Source organism: Musa acuminata, chromosome BXJ1-3, assembly GCF_036884655.1.
Source record: "Musa acuminata AAA Group cultivar baxijiao chromosome BXJ1-3, Cavendish_Baxijiao_AAA, whole genome shotgun sequence".
NCBI lineage: Eukaryota > Viridiplantae > Streptophyta > Magnoliopsida > Zingiberales > Musaceae > Musa > Musa acuminata.
The window spans coordinates 11,290,491-11,310,625 of record NC_088329.1 but is presented as its reverse complement, the minus strand read 5'-3'; the positions used below and the strand labels follow the sequence as shown (position 1 = coordinate 11,310,625).

General features: G+C 34.4%; 2 protein-coding genes across 2 annotated transcripts; both read right to left on the bottom strand.

The window, feature by feature from the left end:
• Positions 1-2,323: 2,323 nt before the first annotated feature.
• Positions 2,324-2,860, bottom strand: LOC103973422 (putative invertase inhibitor). Its single transcript, XM_009387981.2, has one exon. The coding sequence runs from the start codon at positions 2,858-2,860 to the stop codon at positions 2,324-2,326; it is 537 nt and encodes a 178-aa protein (XP_009386256.1).
• Positions 2,861-18,571: 15,711 nt separating this feature from the next.
• On the bottom strand, positions 18,572-19,108 carry LOC135636244 (putative invertase inhibitor). Its single transcript, XM_065147885.1, has one exon. It carries the CDS (start codon positions 19,106-19,108, stop codon positions 18,572-18,574), a length of 537 nt encoding a protein of 178 aa, XP_065003957.1.
• Positions 19,109-20,135: the final 1,027 nt, after the last annotated feature.

Genomic DNA, 20,135 nt, shown 5'->3' with positions numbered 1-20,135 from the left:
TGACACAACTTTTCTAGCAACTTTGGGCTATTAATAATCTTTGACACATAGTTTAAATATCATCAATATCTCTTTGAATCAATTAAGATCCTACAAGTTTTCGTTCTCTCACATCATCCTAGTTCATAGGTGGCCTACACTTTCTACTATAAAGAACTTGCAATAGGTCATCTGTATATAAGTGGTAGCTATTATTGTAAACAAACTCAATTAAATGCAAATATATATCCCAACTTTCACCAAAGTCTAAGGCACAAGCTATTAAGAGGTCTTCAAGAATTTATATTATTCTTTAACTGTAAACTTTAACTGTATACCCAAAGATTTTATAGACTTTATCAAAACTTAAAAGTGATCCTTGGATCTTTATTAGAGATAATATAAATTGACATCCCATAATATCAAATGATTTCTTTAATGTATAAACGTACTAATTTATCCAAGTAGGTCTTTAGAAAAACATCTAAGAAATCTTAGGATATATTTTAATATTGACTTCTTAAATTCTTCTCCAAAAATGAAAGTCAAGCACTCCTGATATCCATTTAGCAATACTAAGTAGCATTTAACATTAAAATAATAGGAGAGAGTTTTTTTTAATTTCAACTAATTGGAAAGATGATTGATCTAGGGGTGAGAAAGTAGTTATATAAACAATTGACACTTGTATGATATGTTGAAAGTCAGTTCATACTCAAGATAGTAGCGAAGTTTCAAAACTCTAGTAAAATAAGGTCTACTAGTAAATCATGACTTTTAATAGTAATAACATAGTTTTTAAATATTTGATAGCTACCATAGAGTTTATAACTAGTATTATTACCATTAATATATTACTCATTATTTAAGGGTTTTTTTGTAGTCTCATAGTAAAACAATATGATATGACAAATACGTAGAATCAAAATATATCAACATAGTAGCAGGCATAATAGAGTATGATTATACCTTAAACGACAGACTTGAAGGCTTTAGCATCATGGTGGGTGAGTGTATAAATCCTTGCTTGATCTCTCCCCTAGGATTTGATTGTTGACTTTTGGGTATATATTTATCTCACAATTAACTTATATGGGTTCCTACTCAATATTGTTAAAATTTTTTATTTTATTTTGATTTTCAAAATAGCCTCCTATTAGTACTAGACTAGATTTTAATGAAGAGTAGACCATCATCTATTGCTAGATAGAGCCAATTGAATTTTTTTTTTTGAGTTGTCCATACTATGTTTCTCAATAAGGATTACCACTAACTCATATTTTTATGAATAAATAAATTATAGTAAATATTTATAATTTATGCATATTAAGTGATATTTATTTACCTCCAACTCTTGATATACTAGTGTAAAGATGCTATAATCTGGATTATATATAAAAAAAATTTCAGAACATGACAAGTCGATCCTCTACCTTCATCTTCCGTCATTGTGTGTCTCTATCTTCTTTCTTATATTGATCTTGGAACTTCTTGTTTCTTTATGCTAAATAATTCGTCATTTTTGGATCGATCTTAGGGTTTCATTTTTTTGGTCGATTCTTGGAAAGATTCGGTGGTACATGGACTCAGAATGTAGGTGCGATCATTGGTTAAGCAACACCTTGATTCGTTCGCTCACTTCAACTGTGATATTGAGATAATCACGACAGCTAACGACATCATCATATATTGCTACTACCGTGACTTCTATCTTAGGCAAAACATGAACTAACTCCTCGAACCTTGATTTGTTTTACACGGAAGTTTTTAGTTCTACGACCGCATAAGCATTGTTGTGTATTTTTGTTGGGTTTGACGTAGTATTAGATAGAAAAAAAAAACCTAGTATCAGATTCAGATTTAGAATTGAAAACATTGTTAGTTTGTTGGGTTTTAATTCATATATGATAAACTAATCAATTCATCAGGTAAAGAATTTTATTCTAAAATCAATATGATTTTATTTTATTTGATTGCATGTAATTAAAAAGAATCCTTTTCTTAGAATATTCCTAGGTTGATTTTCCATTGTCAATAAAATTCAAAAATTGATTTAAAAAAAAGTATGATATTTTTATTCTTGATTCTTGATTTAAATGAAGCTCCCTGTGATTACTTCTCAAAAGGTGATCAAATTTATTTTTTTTCTCTTCCTAATATGCAAATTAAATACATATGGCAATACTTTTCTTTCCGGAAAGTATTTTTATTTGCTTTCCCTGAAGAGATCAAGCATGAAACACAATAATTATACCGCCCGAAAAAGAAAAAAAAGAGTATTTTATTCGGAAGAGGAGCTTCACATCAAAGCTATAACCAACGGAAAGGCGAAACGGCAAGCAACTCACCCAAGCATATTTGTGAAGGCTAAAGCAATAATGCAGATCTGCGTCAAGTCGGAGTCCTCCTTGGTCAAGGGCGAGGGGACCTGCAGCTCCTCGAAACCCTCCTCGCAGGTGCTGGGCGCGTCCACAGCAGCGCTGAGATAAGTCTTAGCGTCGCCCAGGCGACCCTCCTTGATGGCCGGGATGGACGTGTCGAGGTCTGAGAGCACGTCCTCGTAAACGCTCTCGCAAGACTCCAAGCACTGCTTCTTCTTCTTATCACTCGCCTTGGCTAGCAAACTCTTGACCTTAGCGCTGACGCTGGTGGCTTTGTCCTTCGTCAAGCTAGCCGCTATCACCGCCAGCCCCTTCTTGTCCGCCGACCGGCTTCCCGGGTACGAGCGGAGCGCCGCCACGCAGAAGTCGTACTTGATATTGGGGCTGCTATTCGCTGCGTCCCTGCAGGCCTTCTCCACCGATGCCTCCACCCCGGGGAGGAGGTGGTGGTGGAGGAGGACTGCCACCGCTAGGAGGATACAGATGGAGGACGGCCTCATCGCTCGGGCCACGGATCTGCTGCTATCGATAGCTTGGTTAGGTTATGCGTGGGCGTAAGGAGACGAAGTTGATATCAATATATATACTTATTGAGGCAAAATATAAATGATTATAAATGAACAAAACAAGAACAATGCAAAAAAGAATTAACTAGCTTTACTCTTTAGAATAATGCTTTCTAACATTTCGTTGTAGGATATTCTCTAATACGTGCCTAAAGAGAATCAGACATGAAAAATGAAAGTTTGCAGGTAAGGATAAGTAGTAGTTTAATCGGAAAACTTTATCTGCGTCGAAATGTTTGAGAAACCAGGAATTCCAAATTCCCTATGTCGTATTCTACAAGAAAAATATATGTTATGACAGGAATGAATTTACTAAATATATGTGCACCAAAAAGAAATTTAAATAAAATAGTAATTCAAAGAAAATGACAAGGTGATCATTCTCTTTCGTTTCTTCACGTGAAAGAAAGCTCATAAGAACTCCTTTAAACTCTGAAATCATCGTTTGTCATGCATCTAATTCGAAAGCTCACGTAATGTGTTCAAGCTCCTACCAACCAAATGTTCGAACAAACCTGCTCTCCTCTTTTGGTGAACTCAGATGCATTACGTACATATCAGCCTGGGCAAGCTTATTGCTTCGCAGATTGTTGAAAAAAAAAAAATGGATACGGTCAAACAGTATAAAGTTTAAGCATAAAATAATTAGATCAATAATTAAAATTAAATGAAATAATGACATCAAGATATAACGTGAGAAAAACATCCATGCACAAACTAGAAGCTATTCACTATAAAGATGAGAGTACAACATTATCTTTATTATAAGGAGAAATAAGACACCTTCTCTTTTGTAATGAAAAAAACTGAGAAAAAGAAACTTGAAAGAAACCAAAGAGGAACCAAATGAAGTAGAAGACTTCCTCTCCTCACTTCTCTCTTTCTTTCTCTCTATTCCTTTGATGAATTGGATGGTTCTTCACTCTACATCTCCGTGCCTTATATAAGCATCAGAGGGGTTGAATAAATCTCCTCGATGCCACCTTGCACGAGAGATTACAACCATGCATCTTACTCATGCGTGGGAGGTTGCAACCTCCCTCACCAGCGGTACAAATTCACTCATCCACGGTGTAACAACGCATGCAGAGGAGATCACACAGGGAGGTTGCAACCTCTCTCTTGTCTCTCTTTTTTCTTTACTTCTTTACAATCATTCACTTAGAACAAAAATAAAAAGAAAATGAAAGCCTTCATCCTTGCTTACCGAGTCTTGTTGCTTATGTTTAAACTAGACCATTAAATAATATACTCAACACAAACTTGTTACTGTTGATTGACTTCGTCTTAATATCTGCTAGGTTGTACATTGTGTCAATCTTCTGCATATTCGTGGTACCGCCCTGTACTAATTCTCGAGACTCCTATGTGCCGTATCAAATGATGGATTCCTTACTATGTACAAGACAGTCTAACTGTCAAATACAGAGAAATATTATTTTGCCTATGCCCAAATTCCTTCATTAACCTTCTAATCCATATTGCCTTCTTACAAGCTTGTAGTAGATAGAGCTACGATAGTCTGCAGCTTTGAAATCAGGATGGTAAAATCAGAATCAATATATCCTTTGATTGTAAAATATGATCTTCCATAAGATAATACAGCGGTTCCTCTGATATAGCTCAGAATCCTCTTAACCATATTCTAATGCTTTAATAAAATTAAATATTTAATTTAAGAATTAATTTTTATTTTCTTACTTACCATTGTAATTTATGATAAATTAATCTTATTTTTTTGTTTACCAATATGAATTAGGAAATGACCATTAAGTATTCCAAATACAATGATATCTTATTTGTTAGTAAATTAAATAAAAAATAATTTATATTAAATAAATATAAAAATCAAGAAAAACTTCGGGGGCTCACCTCCTCCTATTTAAGAGGAGGTATTTCTCTCCTTTGTTTTTCACCTAGTCGAGCCCACGAGGAATGAGTGTTGGAAATTCTAGAGCGACATCACATACGCATACGCAGCGGAAGAATAGAAAATAAAATCCCAAAATTTCCTGTAGAAAAATAAGCTTCATTGTCGTGCAAAAATTGGTATGCAAAAACCCATGAAATTAAAGACTGCGCATATAAGAAAGATGCATTACCTAGGGAGATCATATATCCCTAAAAACCAGTAGATCTATGGCAGAGGATGAAGGAAGTCAACTGTCCTCCTCTCTAGTAGTGATCCATATGATAGGTGCTGCGAAGACGCTCCTCAAATCATTACCCAAATTTCTACCTCATGCGCACCATGCACTCAAGAAGGGGTTGTCCCTTCTTGCTGTCCATACACCCCAAATAGGGGCTATAGTTTAATGAGGAGAGGGGGAGAGGAGAATAGGAGGTGACAATAAAAAGGAACCTAGCCCATCGCCCTTTGGTTTCCTCCTATTTATAAAGGCCCCTTATCAACTTACCCTAATGGATCCTACTATATCGGGTACTAGATCACCATCTAACTACCCAAGCATTTTAGATTAGTGGGTCTCTACCAAATAATCTTTTATTAGTTCTTATTGTATCTTATTCATAAAATCTAATAATTCAAGGGCATATTGGATATCAAATAAGATAGGGGGTCCAACTGTTATCTCATATCCGAATCTCTACTCGTCGCAATACCTACCATATATGTATGACCCTCTAGGCTCAATATCAAGCTGGTCATAAGTCACACCTATCAAAACCCCTTTGGGCTCAATGAATTATTATCTTCATAATAATTCACTCAACTTATCGAATGTGGACATATTAGGCCACTACACTACAATCTCCGAACGATACAGGAGAATCCAATTCATTGGACCTATTTATCCTCAATTACTATGTATCTATAGTCTCTTATCCATCTAATACCCCAGAGATTGTATATTGGACATGATACTATCAGGCCCATACAATTTTTAATCGAGTCTTGCTCTAATTAGATTCTTCCTGAGAACTCTTTCTCTCTCAATCCGAATGACCCTGGCCAGGAATTTGTCTGAGTAAGAAACATATGATATTTCTCTCATGACACCAAAAATAGATGATCCTCTATCGACACTCACTAGCCCTTATAAGGTTGGCTGCTACTCTCAATGATCAACTATGCTAGATTTAGAACTTCCAAGCCTACAAGTCTAGTATTAAAGAGTAGAGTACTCACACATGACATCCTTAGTGTCTCAAGTCTAAGGACCAGATACACCACTAGGACGACGAAATCATTTTCAGATAATAAGATATCATCAACTATCCTACATTTTTAGAGTAAATTAATCAGTGAACTTATTCTCAAATGAGCACTTGCACAGTATCCCTAGTGTCCCCACATGAGCAGCTATGAGACCAACCGCCTCTATCATTTGTATGGCTATATAGTACACTAGTCTATTTAGTTATCTTGATGTTCCTCTCGTGTAACCTATGATCGGAATTATTTAGGGTGTGTATTTAAAGGTGAATCGGTCTCATTATCGTGATCTTATCACAATATAATTTCTATTGCACAAATCAATGAACATCACAATATATTTATACAACAAGCAATATAAAGTGATAAAATACTAAATAATATAATAAGCAAAAAGACTGCATATCATGTCACATGTGTTATCACTCACGTGATTGGCTTGTAGGGCACCTATGACCAGCAACGAGGAATTACATCCTATTAAGGAGAGGTAGGTTTCCCTACCTTTCTTGAAAATAAAAATTTTTATTTTGATTTCTTAAATATTAAATTTTTATAGTTTAAAAATATTCATCAATCCTTTTAATGCCAAAATATTTATTGTTCGATTAAAATATATTATGTAAAATTTTTAAGGGATTCTTCAATCCTCTTTAAAGGTTTTTATTTTGGATTTAAACATACTGAAATTCTACATATTTTATGTATTAAATACATGATATCTGATTTTTCATATTTGGATTAAGAATGTTATTTGCTCATATGATAGTTTATCTTTTAATCTTTTCTAGATTAAAATATACTATAAGTAGTTCAAAAAATATTTGTTAATCCTTACCGAGGGTAGGTAGGGTGATTCCTTTCGGGGATTAGCGGGTTGTCAGACATGGCGCTTGGACGGTTCATCCGCTGTTGGGAGGAACATGTCTCTACTTTGACGGGTGAGGGACACCACTCCATCTATTTTTGGGAGTGCGATATGAGTTTGTCTCTATTTGTTGTTGAGAGAACACAAACTCATCCCGTAAGATAAAACATCTTCATTCGCTGTTAGGGGAGTACTCCTTCAGGTATTCGATATACGCCAATGAGATGATTGATTTTTTTATCATATATTCATTTTGAGTTGACTTTTGGGATTCCTACTCAGTGTTGTTGAATTTTTTTTATTTTTTATTTTTAGAGTAGCCTCCCAGTAGTACTAATTTGGATTCCAATGGAGAGCGGACCTTCCTCTACTGCTAAGTAAAACTACTTTCATGATTCTTCGAGTTAATATCACTATGTTTACTTTTCAACTAATGATTTGATGAATAAATAAATTATAATAAATATTTATAAATTATAAATAAAGTAATATTTATCTACTTAGCTCAAAATGTGTGGAAATATATGATCATAAAAGAAAAAAAATCCAAGATGCGACAAATGCTCTCTGCCAGGATTTGCCATGAAACAACTGACCATGTCAAATATTAAGTCATGCGACAATCCATGTGTGCAATATTTGGTCTAGTAAGTATTAGAACAAATATTAAGCTATCCACCGCCAATGCATAAGGTACTCGAGACATTTTTATCCTCTCCGCTCCATTGCTAGCACACATATTGAAACTCATAGGAAGTGGGATAGAAAGTAGCTTACAATCTTGCATGTTGAAGTGCCATAAAATCTTTCTCAAGTACTTCTTCTGAGAGCCATTCATAGGAAATGGAATAGAAATTGGCTTACAATCTTATATGCTAAATGCTATAAAATCTTTCTCAAGTAATTCTTCTGAGATAGCCATATCTTCTTGCCTTTTTTGTCCCAATGAATTTACATCCCTAGATTCTTGTTTGCTGGTCCCAAGTCCTCATGTCGAACTCCCTAGCTAACCATGTCTTTAATTCTTTGATTTAATCTTTGTTCGGTCCTGTTACCAATTTGTCGTCAACATATAGTAGCAAGATAATAAAATTATCATCATCAAACCTCTTGTAATATGCACAATGGTTTGAATTGAGTCTACTATATATAAGACAAATAATGAATGAATCTCTTGTTTTCTACATGCAAATCAAGTTCTGTTTTTAATTTTTTAGCAAAACCCTTGGTTGGAGCATATAAATCTCCTCTTCAAGTTCATTATTAAGAAATATAGATTTAGCATCTAACTATTTTAGATTTAAGACAAATGTAGTATATAAAGTTAGAACTATTCAAACTATAGTAAGTCAAACAATAGGAGAACATATTTCATTAAAGTCAGTACTTTCTTTCTAAGCATATCTTTCACCACCAGTTGTTTATGATACCACTCTATTGATCATTGCTATCTCTCTTGATCTTGTAGATCCATTTGTTTTCGATAACTTTTCAACCATGTACAAGTTTTCATGTCTTGTTCTTGTGTAGAGCTTTAAATTCTTTTTGCATTACTATCGATGTGTTTTGACTGCATGTAGCGTCTTTGAAAGTTGATGGCTCTTTAATATTGCCCTCCAAAATATACTCCTTATGCCAAGCAGGTGGTACCCTCTTACGAGTTGATCGTCAGATTTCTTGAGGCTCAAATTGGACTGGAACTTGTTCATCATGCTCAGGTGTTGCTTTAGAAGAATCATCTTTCACCTGAACTTCAATAGTTTCTAAACTTTCTATCCCTATACTATCATTAGCATCCTTTTGTAGATCTTTTACAATGATAAAATCTATGTTGTTCATTAGCTCATGGTTAGTGGGGTCCTACAAGTGATATCTCTTCACTCTATCAATATAGTCTAAGATTATGCATTTTTTAGACTTAGGATCAAGTTTTATTCTTTTTTGGGCATTATATATTACAAATTCTGGATAACAAAAAATATGTGAGGAAGAATAATCATCCAGCTTACCAGTCCATATCTCCATAGGTTTACTGTTGAAAGAGATCACACACACACACACACAAATGAGAGATGTGTGTGTGTACGCTAAGAATAAAAAGTGAGAGATGTGTGCGTGTAGGCACGCGCTTTTGTAAGAATAAAAAGTGAGAGATGAATAAAGAGGAAAATAAAAAGAAGGATAGAAATACAACCTTTGTAAGATCTTAAATAGCCTAATAAATCTAGGGGCTAACTTCTCCTTTTGACTAAATCTCAACTCTCCTAGTTGGCGACACCTCAAAAAAGATGCGATCACCGGCTTTCCTTCTCCCATGTCATCCTAGTACACATGTGACCTACACTTTCTCCCATAAAGAGTTTAAATAGGCTATCTTAATATTGGACTTGTAATTATTATTATAAATAAACTTAGTTAAGTGCAAATGCATATTCTAACTTTCACCGACGTATAAGGTATAAACTTTTTAGAGGTCTTTAAGAATTTATATTGTTATCTCATATTGACCATTCGTTTAGTGATACAAAGTTATACTAAACTTTAATTGTGTGCCATAAGATTTTTACAAACTTTTCCAAAACTTGAAAGTGAACCTTGGATCTCGATAAGAGATAAAACAAACTAGCACCCCTAATATATCAAATGATCTCTTTAATATATAAACCTACTAATTTATCCAATGGATACTTTTTTCTTAATAAGAAGGAAGTGAGCAGATTTAGTAAATCAGTTCACTACTATCAAATTTCATCATATAATTTTGTAGTCTTGGGTAATTATGTTACAAAATATATAGTAATTTGCTCCTACTTCCAATAATTGAGAGTTCGAGAATTCATCGGAAGTTCGGACGTTCATCAGAAGTTCTACCAGAATTGACCGAGAAGTCCAGGAGTTTACCAAAGAAGCTTATCGGAACTCGCCAAGAAGATCATCGTAAAGTCTAAGAGCTTGCCGGGAGTCCATTAGAACATTACCGAAAGATCATCGGAAGTTCATTGGAAGATCGCTGAAGATTGTCGGAAGAATAATTGATATACTAGACCAATATTGCTTGGTTAATGTCTTAAATTATTGTAGTTAGACCTTAAGTCAAGTTAGGATTGGGAGGTAATCTCACTAACTTAGTTAGGGGCCAATTGAGCCCTTAACAGGGCTGAATTGGACAGATTGAACAGCCCATTCAGTACTTGAAGTCACGGCCGACAGTGGCACCACTTGGGACATGGTCTCCCAGGTGCTCTGGGCGGTTGTACCGCCTAGACTGGGCGATGGTACCGCTAACAGTTAATGCTGTCAAGCGGTGGTAGTGCCTTGTCAAGCGGTGGTATCACCAGAGCTCAGTCTCCGAGCTCTATCAAGCGATCGTACTGCCCAGACTGAGAGGTGGTACCACCCAGTGTCAATCTGCAAGCAATAGTATCACCCAATAATGGTGGTGGTACCATCGGTATCACGAAATCCAGGGATGTGACACTTTTTGGCTCCAATTCTGAAGCCATTAGGACCTATAAATACCCACCATTTTCTGCATGAAAGGGCATGAAAATGTGAACAATATTCTAAAATCTTTGGGTGTTAAAAGTGTTGTAAAAGCGCAAAGAATCCTTCTCCCTTTCTAGAGTTGTGATCATTTAAGAGAGGTGTGAGGCTTGTAAGGGTTACCTCCTAAACCTGTGAAAAGGAGAAAGTGTTGTAAAGAGATGGTTGGTCTTTTGCCTATTGAATGAAGACTATTAATGGATGCTGGTAACCTCGACGGAAGAGGAATCGGAAGTGGATGTAGGTCACAACGACTGAACCACTATAAATTCTAGTTTGTATTTCTATTATTGTCATTTACTTACTTTGCAATTGTTTCACTTCCTCCTTACTTGGTTTTCACTACCCTTACGAATAAACACACTTTTAAGCAATCTTCCGAGATCATTTTTTTTATGTACGAAGATTTTTAAATCGACGCTTTTATCCGCTGCACTAATTCACCACCCCCTCTTAATGCTGACTCGATCCTAACAATTGGTATTAGAGCTCGGTTACTCTCGATTTGGTTTAAAACCAAAGAGAGATAGCTTTTGTTGGCAATCAAGAGGGTCATTCAATTACATGTCCATCCATGTTTAATGAGACAAATTATACATATTAGAAGACTAGAATGAGGATCTTTCTAATTTTAATGGATTTTAAGTTATGGAACCTTGTGGAAAATGACTTTCAAAATCTTCTCTTCCAATAAACGATTAGAATGAGTTAAAGAAGAAGACATTCGCTTTAAATGCCAAGGCTATGAATGTTTTGTTTTATGCTTTAGATAAAAATGAGTTCAATCGAGTGTCTATTTGTGAAACGACTTTTGATATTTGACATACACTCGAAATCAATCACAAAGGCACTAATAGAGTAAAGGAGTCGAAGATAAATCTTTTAGTTCATACTTATGAATTGTTTCGAATGAAGCCAAGCGAAACTATTGTCGACATGTACACCTATTTTACGGATGTCGTTAATAGTTTAAAAGCTCTTGACAAATATTTTTTGAACTTTTAACTTGTTAATAAAATCTTGAGATCCCTTCCAAAGAGTTGGGACCCTAAAGTAACGGTCATTCAAGAGGCCAATGATTTAAATAACTTTCCTCTCGAAGAACTTATCGAGTCACTAATGACCTATGAGATGACTTGCAACGTTCATGAAGAGCTTCAGAACAACCTTCCAAAGAACAGGAAGGATATGATACTAAGAACTCATGAAGACCACTTGAAAGAAAATTCAAGTGATGAGGACTATGATGATGACTTGGCACTCTTGACAAGAAAGTTTAAAAAATTAATAAAAAGGAATAAATTTAAAAATAACACTAAAAGTAAAATTGAACTCAAGAAAGAACAAGTTATATGTTACGAATACAAGAAGTTAGGATATTTCAAAAATGAATATCCCTAAGCAAAGAAGAAGCAACCAAAGAAGAAGGCTCTTAAAGTAACTTGGGATGACTCAAGTGCATCCGAAAAAGAGGAGCCAACCAACATAGAGCATGTTGCTCACTATGCACTAATGACTATCAAAGATGAGGTAAGCAGTTCATTAGATGCAAATTTATCTTTTGATGAATTACTAAGTGCTTTTTATGATTTTTTTGATGAATGTAAGTTAGTTAGTAAAAAATATAAATTATTGAAAAAAGAGCATGCTTCTTTTGTTAGTGATTTTGATGTATTAAAAATTAAGCATTTTGATAGTTTAGCTCCTTGCACAAAATGTGATGAATCAGAAACACTTTAAAAGGAGAATTTGCAACTACATGAAACCTTAGAAAAAAATTGAAATAGGTAGCAAATCCTTAAACAAGATTCTTACAAGTAAGAATCATGTTTATAGAAGAGATGGAATCGGCTTTGTGAGTAACACTTATAAAAATCCAACCATCTTTGTTAAAGGCCCAACTTTGCATGTTTCATCCCGAAACAAATGCAACTTTTGTTACAAATTTGAACATATTTTTTTATCAATGTCCAGTTAAGAGATATAGTCTACACAAATTGATTTGTGTTCCTAAAGGAACTGTAAAGAACTCTATGCAAAATAATAAGTTAAGTTGATCAATTTTTTAGGCACCCAAGGTCAAATGGGTACCTAAAAATCATTCTTTTTTATAGAAATATCTACCATCACAAGCTAGGAGCAAGAGATGGTATCTTGATAGTGGATACTCAAGGCACATGACTAGAGACCCATCTCAATTCTCTAACCTCACTAGCCTAGACGAAGAGTATGTCACCTTCGGAGACAACAACAAGGGTAAAATCATTGGCAAAGGAACCATATGTAACAAATCTAACTTTTTGATTAAAGATGTGTTGTTGGTTGATGGCTTAAAGCATAATCTTTTGAGCATTAGTCAATTATGTGATAAAAGATATATCATTAGATTTGAATCCAATGCTTGCATTATTGAACAACCACACAAAAACACCTCTATGATTGCCCTAAAACAAAATAATGTATACACTATTGATATTGATGATCTTTGTAATAAAATATATTTTTCGGATTTGAATGATAATGCTTGGCTTTGGCATAGGAGATTAGGTCATACTAGCATGAAATTAATCTCTCAAATCTCATCTAAAGAACTTGTAAGAGGTATTCCTAACATTAAGTTTGTTAAAAATAATGTGTGTGATGCATGTCAACTAGGAAAACAAATAAAAAGTAGTTTCAAACCAAAGAGTCAAATAAGCACCTCTAGACCATTGAAATTGATCCATATGGATTTGTTTGGATCAATTGACACATCAAGTTTAGGAGGTAGCAAATACGCCTTTGTCATTGTGAATAATTATAGTAGATACACTTGGACACACTTCATGGCACATAAAAGTGATTGCTTTAGGTATTTTTTTAAGTTTTATAAACTTGGTCAAAATGAAAAAGGCTTTATGATTTCATCAATTCGAAGTGATCAAGGTGGCGAATTTCAAAACCATGATTTTTAAATTTTTTATGAATCTCATGGATACAACCACAATTTCTCTACTCTAAGAAATCCTTAACAAAATGTAGTAGAAAGAAAGAATAAAAATTTACAAGAAATGACAAGAACCATGTTAAACGAATATAGCCTACCCAAATATTTTTGAGTCGAAGCCGTTAATACATCATTCTATGTCATGAATAGGGTTCTAGTAAGACCATTACTTTCTAAAACTCCTTATGAATTATGGAATAACAAAAAATCCAATGTTTCATATTTTAAAGTTTTCGGTTGTAAATATTTTATCTTGAATAAAAAAGATATCTTAAGAAAGTTTGATGCAAAATCCGATGAAGGAATTTTTCTTGACTATTCTACTATTTCTAAAGCCTTTCATATCTTTAACAAAAGAACTTTGGTTATAGAAGAGTTTATTTATGTTGTCTTTAATGAAATTTCTGAATTTAAGAAAAATAAGTTTGATGATGATCTTAATTTTGATGATTTAAATTTAAATGAACCCTCTCCTCCAACTAGCAACTTGGATATATCTTCTTCCGAAATATCCTTACCCAAGGAATGGAAGTACGTAGATGCTCATCCTAAGGAGCTAATCATAGGAGACACATCAAAAGGGGTTCAAACTCATTCTTCTCTTAAAAATTTTTGTGCCAACGTCACTTTTCTTTCTCAAATTAAACCTAAATATATTGACAAGGCTTTGAAAGATGATTCATGGGTTATCGCAATGCAAGAAGAGTTGAACCAATTTGAGAGAAATGAGGTGTTGAAGCTTTTTCCGAGGCTCAATAACCCTTTAGTTATTGGTACTAAATAGGTAAACAAGTAAGATGAATTTAATATCGTGGTTATAAACAAGGCTAAATTAGTGGTCAAGGGTTTCAACCAAAAAGAAGGTATCGATTATGAAGAAATCTTCGCTCTTGTGTCACGATTAGAAGCCATAAGGATGCTCTTTGCCTATGCTAGTAATAATAATTTTAAGTTATTTCAAATGGATATTAAAAGTACATTTCTTAATGACTTTATTTCCAAAGAAGTTTATGTTGAACAACCTCCCGGATTTAAGAATGATAATTTATCGAATCATGTGTTTAAATTGACTAAAGTTCTCTATGGATTAAAACAAGCCCCAAGGGCTTGGTATGAGAGACTTAGCTCTTTTCTTATCTAAAATAATTTATCTAAAGGTAAGGTCGATACTACATTGTTTATCAAAAATTTTAAAAATATTTTTTTATTATTTAAATTTATATTAATGATATTATTTTTTGTTCTATAAATGAATCTTTATGTGAATCGTTTGCTAAGAGTATGAGCCTAGAGTTTGAAGTGAGTTTAATGGGAGAAATAATTTTATTTTTAGGTTTACAAATCAAACAACTTAGTAATGATATTTTTTTTAGTCAAACAAAATATGCATTAGAGTTGCTAAAACGGTTTAATATGGAAAGTTTAAAGGCTATCAATACTCCTATGAGTATCTCCACTAAGTTAGACATTGATAAAAGTGGAGAAAGCTTTGATCAAAAAGCTTATAGGGGTATGATAGGTAGCTTACTATACCTCACCATAACTAGACTGGACATCATGTTTAGCATAGGACTTTGTACTAGGTTTCAATCTAACCCCAAGAAATCTCACTTAAAAGTTGTTAAAAGAATTTTTAGATACCTAAAAGGAACTCCTAAACTAGGATTATGGTATCCAAAATCTAAAAATTTTAAATTGCTTAGTTATGCCGATGCTGATTTTGCTGGCTGTCAAAAAGATAGAAAAAGCACAACCAGAATATGTCAATTTTTAGGACACATACTTGTCTCTTAGTCTTCCGAGAAACAAAACTCGATTGCATTATCTACAACCGAAGCTGAGTATATAGTAATAGGTGCATGATGTGCTCAAGTTATATGGATGAAAAACACTTTAGAGGATTATGGAATTCACCTGAAAAACATGCTTATAAAGTGTAATAACACTAGTCCAACATACTTAACAAAAAATCCTATTCAACACTCTAGAATTAAACACATTGATATTAAGCATCACTTTATATAAGATAATGTTAATAATCATGATATATCTTTAGAGTTTATTGATACAAAACATCAATTAGCTGATATCTTTACAAAACCTTTAAGTGAAGAATAATTTGATTTTATTAGAAGGGAGTTACGGATGTTAAATTGTCCAAATGCATGATTTTGATATATATCTTTTTCGAATTTTCTCATTTTTTTAAGGCTTTCATGATATCCAGAATATCAATATACTTGGTATCAAATTCATTGACAAATGATTTTTTTAATGAGAAATGGATTTGATTTATGAAGTTTTAATTCATGGAATTATTTTTCATATGATGCTCCCGTTGCATGAATTCATCCTTATTCTTCTCATGAAAAAAGAATTTTTATGAATTTTTGGTATGTAATAATCACTTGCAAGAATGAGGATTTGATTTCGTATGGATATCTTAATTCTATTCATGAATCCCTTCTTTTTGTTAAAACTTTTGAAGCATGATTTAATGAAGCTCACTTATAGTTTTGAATTTGACTTAGTTCAAATCATAAATTTGGTTCTTAATGGATTTCTTCCTTACCCCTCTCTCTTCTTCTTATTTTTATGACAAAGGAAGAAATAAACTTGCACATATAAAGAAGAATCAAAAAGAAAAAAAGGCCCATGAGTAAAAATGTTAGCTTATCCATAAAAGTTATCATGTAAAGTTTTTGCTTATCTTCCTTTATGGTTTGGATAAATTAGTGTGAAACTTACTTGAATTTTTACCACACTTGCATTGTTGAATTGTTCTCCTTTTTGTTGATGACAAAGGGGGAGAAATATGATAAATTGATGACAAATTGAATGTTTGAGACAAATGTATAAAATGTATCTTGTCGTAAATGCTTGAAACATATTAAAATGTATGCATTATAGATACTTGAAATGTTTCATGAATGCTTGATAAATGTCTTTCATTATGATAATATATCATGAGCTCAACTTGCTATTTACAATTGATATCTTGCCATGGATTGATAAATTGTTATCTTTTATCAAGAATTGTCATCTTGCTAAATTTCATATTTGAAATTTGTATCAAATTTAAAAATGATGATTGTCTATCATCACTGACTTGAAAATGGATGTCATGCCTTGACATTATTTTTTTTATAAATACATGGTATTGTATTGGTAAACTATGATAAGTATCATGATATGCATGTTGATAAGTTTAAATGAATATAACTTATCAGTTTAAACTATGATAAGTTTAAATCTGTCATCAATTGATTGTCATCATCAAAAAGGGGGAGATTGTTAAATCTCGAATTTTGATGATGAAATCAATTGGTAAATTTTTTTATCAAATCTATATATTGAGAAAAGTGTACAGGATTAACTACGATAGCAGTAAGGTATAAAGCAGATGTTGGGCCAGAGTCAAGATCGAGACTTCGTTGGAAGTTCGAGAGTTCGTCGGAAGTCCAAACGTTCATCGAAAGTTCTGCCGGAATTGATCGAGAAATCCAGGAGCTTACCAAAGAAGCTCGTCAGAACTCACCAAGAAGATCGTCGTAAAGTCCAGGAGCTTACCGGGAGTCTGCTGGAACATTATCGAAAGATCATCGAAAGTTCACCAAAAGATCGCCGGAAGAACAATTGACATACCAGACCAAGATTGCTTGGTTAGTGTCTTAAATTATTGTAGTTAGACCTTACGTCGAGTTAGGATTGGAAGGTAATCCTACTAACTCAATTAGGGGCTAATTGGGCCCTTAACAGCGCTGAATTGGGTTGATTGAATAGTCTATTCAATACCCGAAGTCACGACTGGTGATGGCACTGCTTGGGACTCAGTCTCCCAAGTGCTCTAGATGGTGGTATCGCCGACAGTTAATGCTGTCAAACGGTGGTACCTCCAGAGCTCGATCTCTGAGCTTTGTCAAACCGTGGTACCGCTCAGACTAAGTAGTGGTACCACCTAGTGTTAGTCCGCAGGTGGTAGTACCGCCCAATAATGGCAGTGGTACCATCAGTACTTCGAAAATCAGGGATGTGACACTTTTTGGCTCCAATTCGGAAGCCATTGGGGCTTATAAATACCCCACACTTTTCTGCATAAAAGAGCATGAAAGTATGAACAATATTCTGAAATATTGGGTGTTAAAAGCGTTGTAAAAGAGCAAAGAGTCCTCCTTGTCCTTTTCTAGGATTGTGATCATTCAAGAGAGGTGTGAGGCTTGTAAGAGTTACCTCCTATACCTGTGAAAAGAAGAAAGTACGGTAAAAAGGTGGTTTGGTCTTTGCCTATTGAAGAAAGACTATTAGTGGACACCGGTGACCTAACGGAAGAGGAATCGGAAGTGGACGTAGGTCACAACGACTGAACCACTATAAATTCTGATTTATATTTTTATTATTGTCATTTACTTACTTTGTAATTCTTTTACATTTTCAGTTTCACTACCCTTATCAACAAACATGCTTTTAAGCAAATTTTCGAGATCAATTTTTTTTAACATACAAAGATTTTTAAATCGACGTTTTTATCCGATGTACTAATTCACCCCCTCCCCCCGTCCCCCCTCTTAGTGCAGACTCGATCCTAACATACATAGTTTTAGATAAAAAAAGAAATACCGAGATCATATTGTTAGTATTAGAATTGAAAACATTAATAGTTTCTTGGGTTTTAATTCATATATGATAAACTAATCAATTCATCAAGTAAACAATTTTACTCTAAAATCAATATGATTTTATTTGATTTGATTGCATGCAATTAAAAAGAATCGTTGTCTAGGTTGATTTTCCATTATCAGTAAAATTCAAAAATGTTTTTTAAAATAGTATGATATTTTTTTATTCTTGATTCTTCATTTAAATGAAGCTCCATCTGATAAATTCTCAAAATTTGATCAAATTTATATTTTTATCTTCCTAATATGCAAAATAAATACATATGACAATACTTTTCTTTCGGGAAAGTATTTTTACTTGCTTTCCCTGAAGAGATCAAGCATGAAACACATTATTTCATTCGGAATAGGATCTTCTTGAAGATATAACCAACGGAAAGGCGGAACGGCAAGCAAGTCACCCCAGCATATTGGTGAAGGCTAAAGCAAGAATGCAGATCTTCCTCAAGTCGGAGTCCTCCTTGGTCAAGGGCGAGGGGACCTTCATCTCCTGAAAAGCCTCCTCGCAGGTGATGGGCGCGTCCACACCAGCGCTGAGATAAGTCTTGGCGTCGCCCAGGCGACCCTCCTTGATGGCCGGGATGGACGCGTCGAGGTCGGAGAGCACGTCCTCGTAGACGCTCTCGCAAGACTCTAAGCACTGCTTCGTCTTCTTATCACTCGCCTTGGCTAGCAAACTCTTGACCTTAGCGTTGACGCTGGTGGCTTTCTTCTTCGTCAAGCTAGACGCGATCACCGCCAGCCCCTTCTTGTCCGCCGACTGGCTCCCCGGGTACGAGCGGAGCGCTGCCACGCAGAAGTCGTACTTGACATTGGGGCTGCTATTCGCTGCATCCCTGCACGCCTTCTCCACCGATGCCTCCACCCCGGGGAGGAGGTGGTGGTGGAGGAGGACTGTCACCGCTAGGAGGATACAAATGGAGGACGGCCTCATCGATTTGCTGCTATCGATAGCTTGGTTAGGTTATGCGTGCTTCGTAAGGAGACGAAGTTGATATCAATATATAACCTTATTGAGGCGGGCAAATATTACTGAATTCTAGAGCCATTATTAGTCAAGAAATAAAGAATTCAACGATGGAATTTTTTTTATAGAAAGAAATAATTCTAAAGATTACGGATCGAATATTCAATGAAACCTAAGACAAATATAGGAAGGATTTAGTATCGGTTATTCCTTATTGTTCATAAGGATTTAGGATTATAAAAGTCGTAAGAGAATTTATGTCTCAGTCGAGTTACTTCGATGACGTTTATAATTTGATTTTATACGAAGAATAGTTATTTCTAATTTTTTTATTTATATATGACGTTGATATTTGGATTTTACTATTGATATTAAGTTAGATTAAATTATTTTAGTACATGGGTCAATGAGCATAAGCTTAAATGCATGGCTGGGAAAGCAAGTGACCGCTGGCAATTGCATGCATGCATGCAGATTCTCTTACGTCGGAGGCCTATATACATCGAATGAGATGCGGATAAAGCATCAGGTTAATTGCATTTTTGGGAAAACGAGGGTACCGATAAGCACATCCAAGCATATCAATGGGGATGTTACTCTCGATTCTTATTTCACTGTGAATGAATGTAACCATTGACATTAAATCATTCATCTAATCATGTGACACCGTATCATCAATTCATTTTGTGTTAAGTAATCGTTAAGATTGTTAATGTATGCTCATTACAAACACATTAATCTCTTCATTTTGTGGGCCCCTGACGAGGTGTCATCCTTCCTATCGTAGAAACTAGTAACACTATATGACTAATAAATGCATATCCCCTAACGCTACTCTAAAACACGATCAAGGGGATGAATGAAAAATCATCATGTATCCAAATTATAAATGATTATAAGGGAACAAAACAAGAACAATGCAAAAAGAATCAACTAGCTTTACTTTTTAGAATAATGCTTACTAATATTTCGTGGTAGGATATTCTCTAAGACA

Excerpts from the sequence above, each read along its gene's own strand:
- LOC103973422 (XM_009387981.2), bottom strand. The coding sequence starts at position 2,860 with ATGAGGCCGTCCTCCATCTGTATCCTCCTAGCGGTGGCAGTCCTCCTC.
- LOC135636244 (XM_065147885.1), bottom strand. The coding sequence starts at position 19,108 with ATGAGGCCGTCCTCCATTTGTATCCTCCTAGCGGTGACAGTCCTCCTC.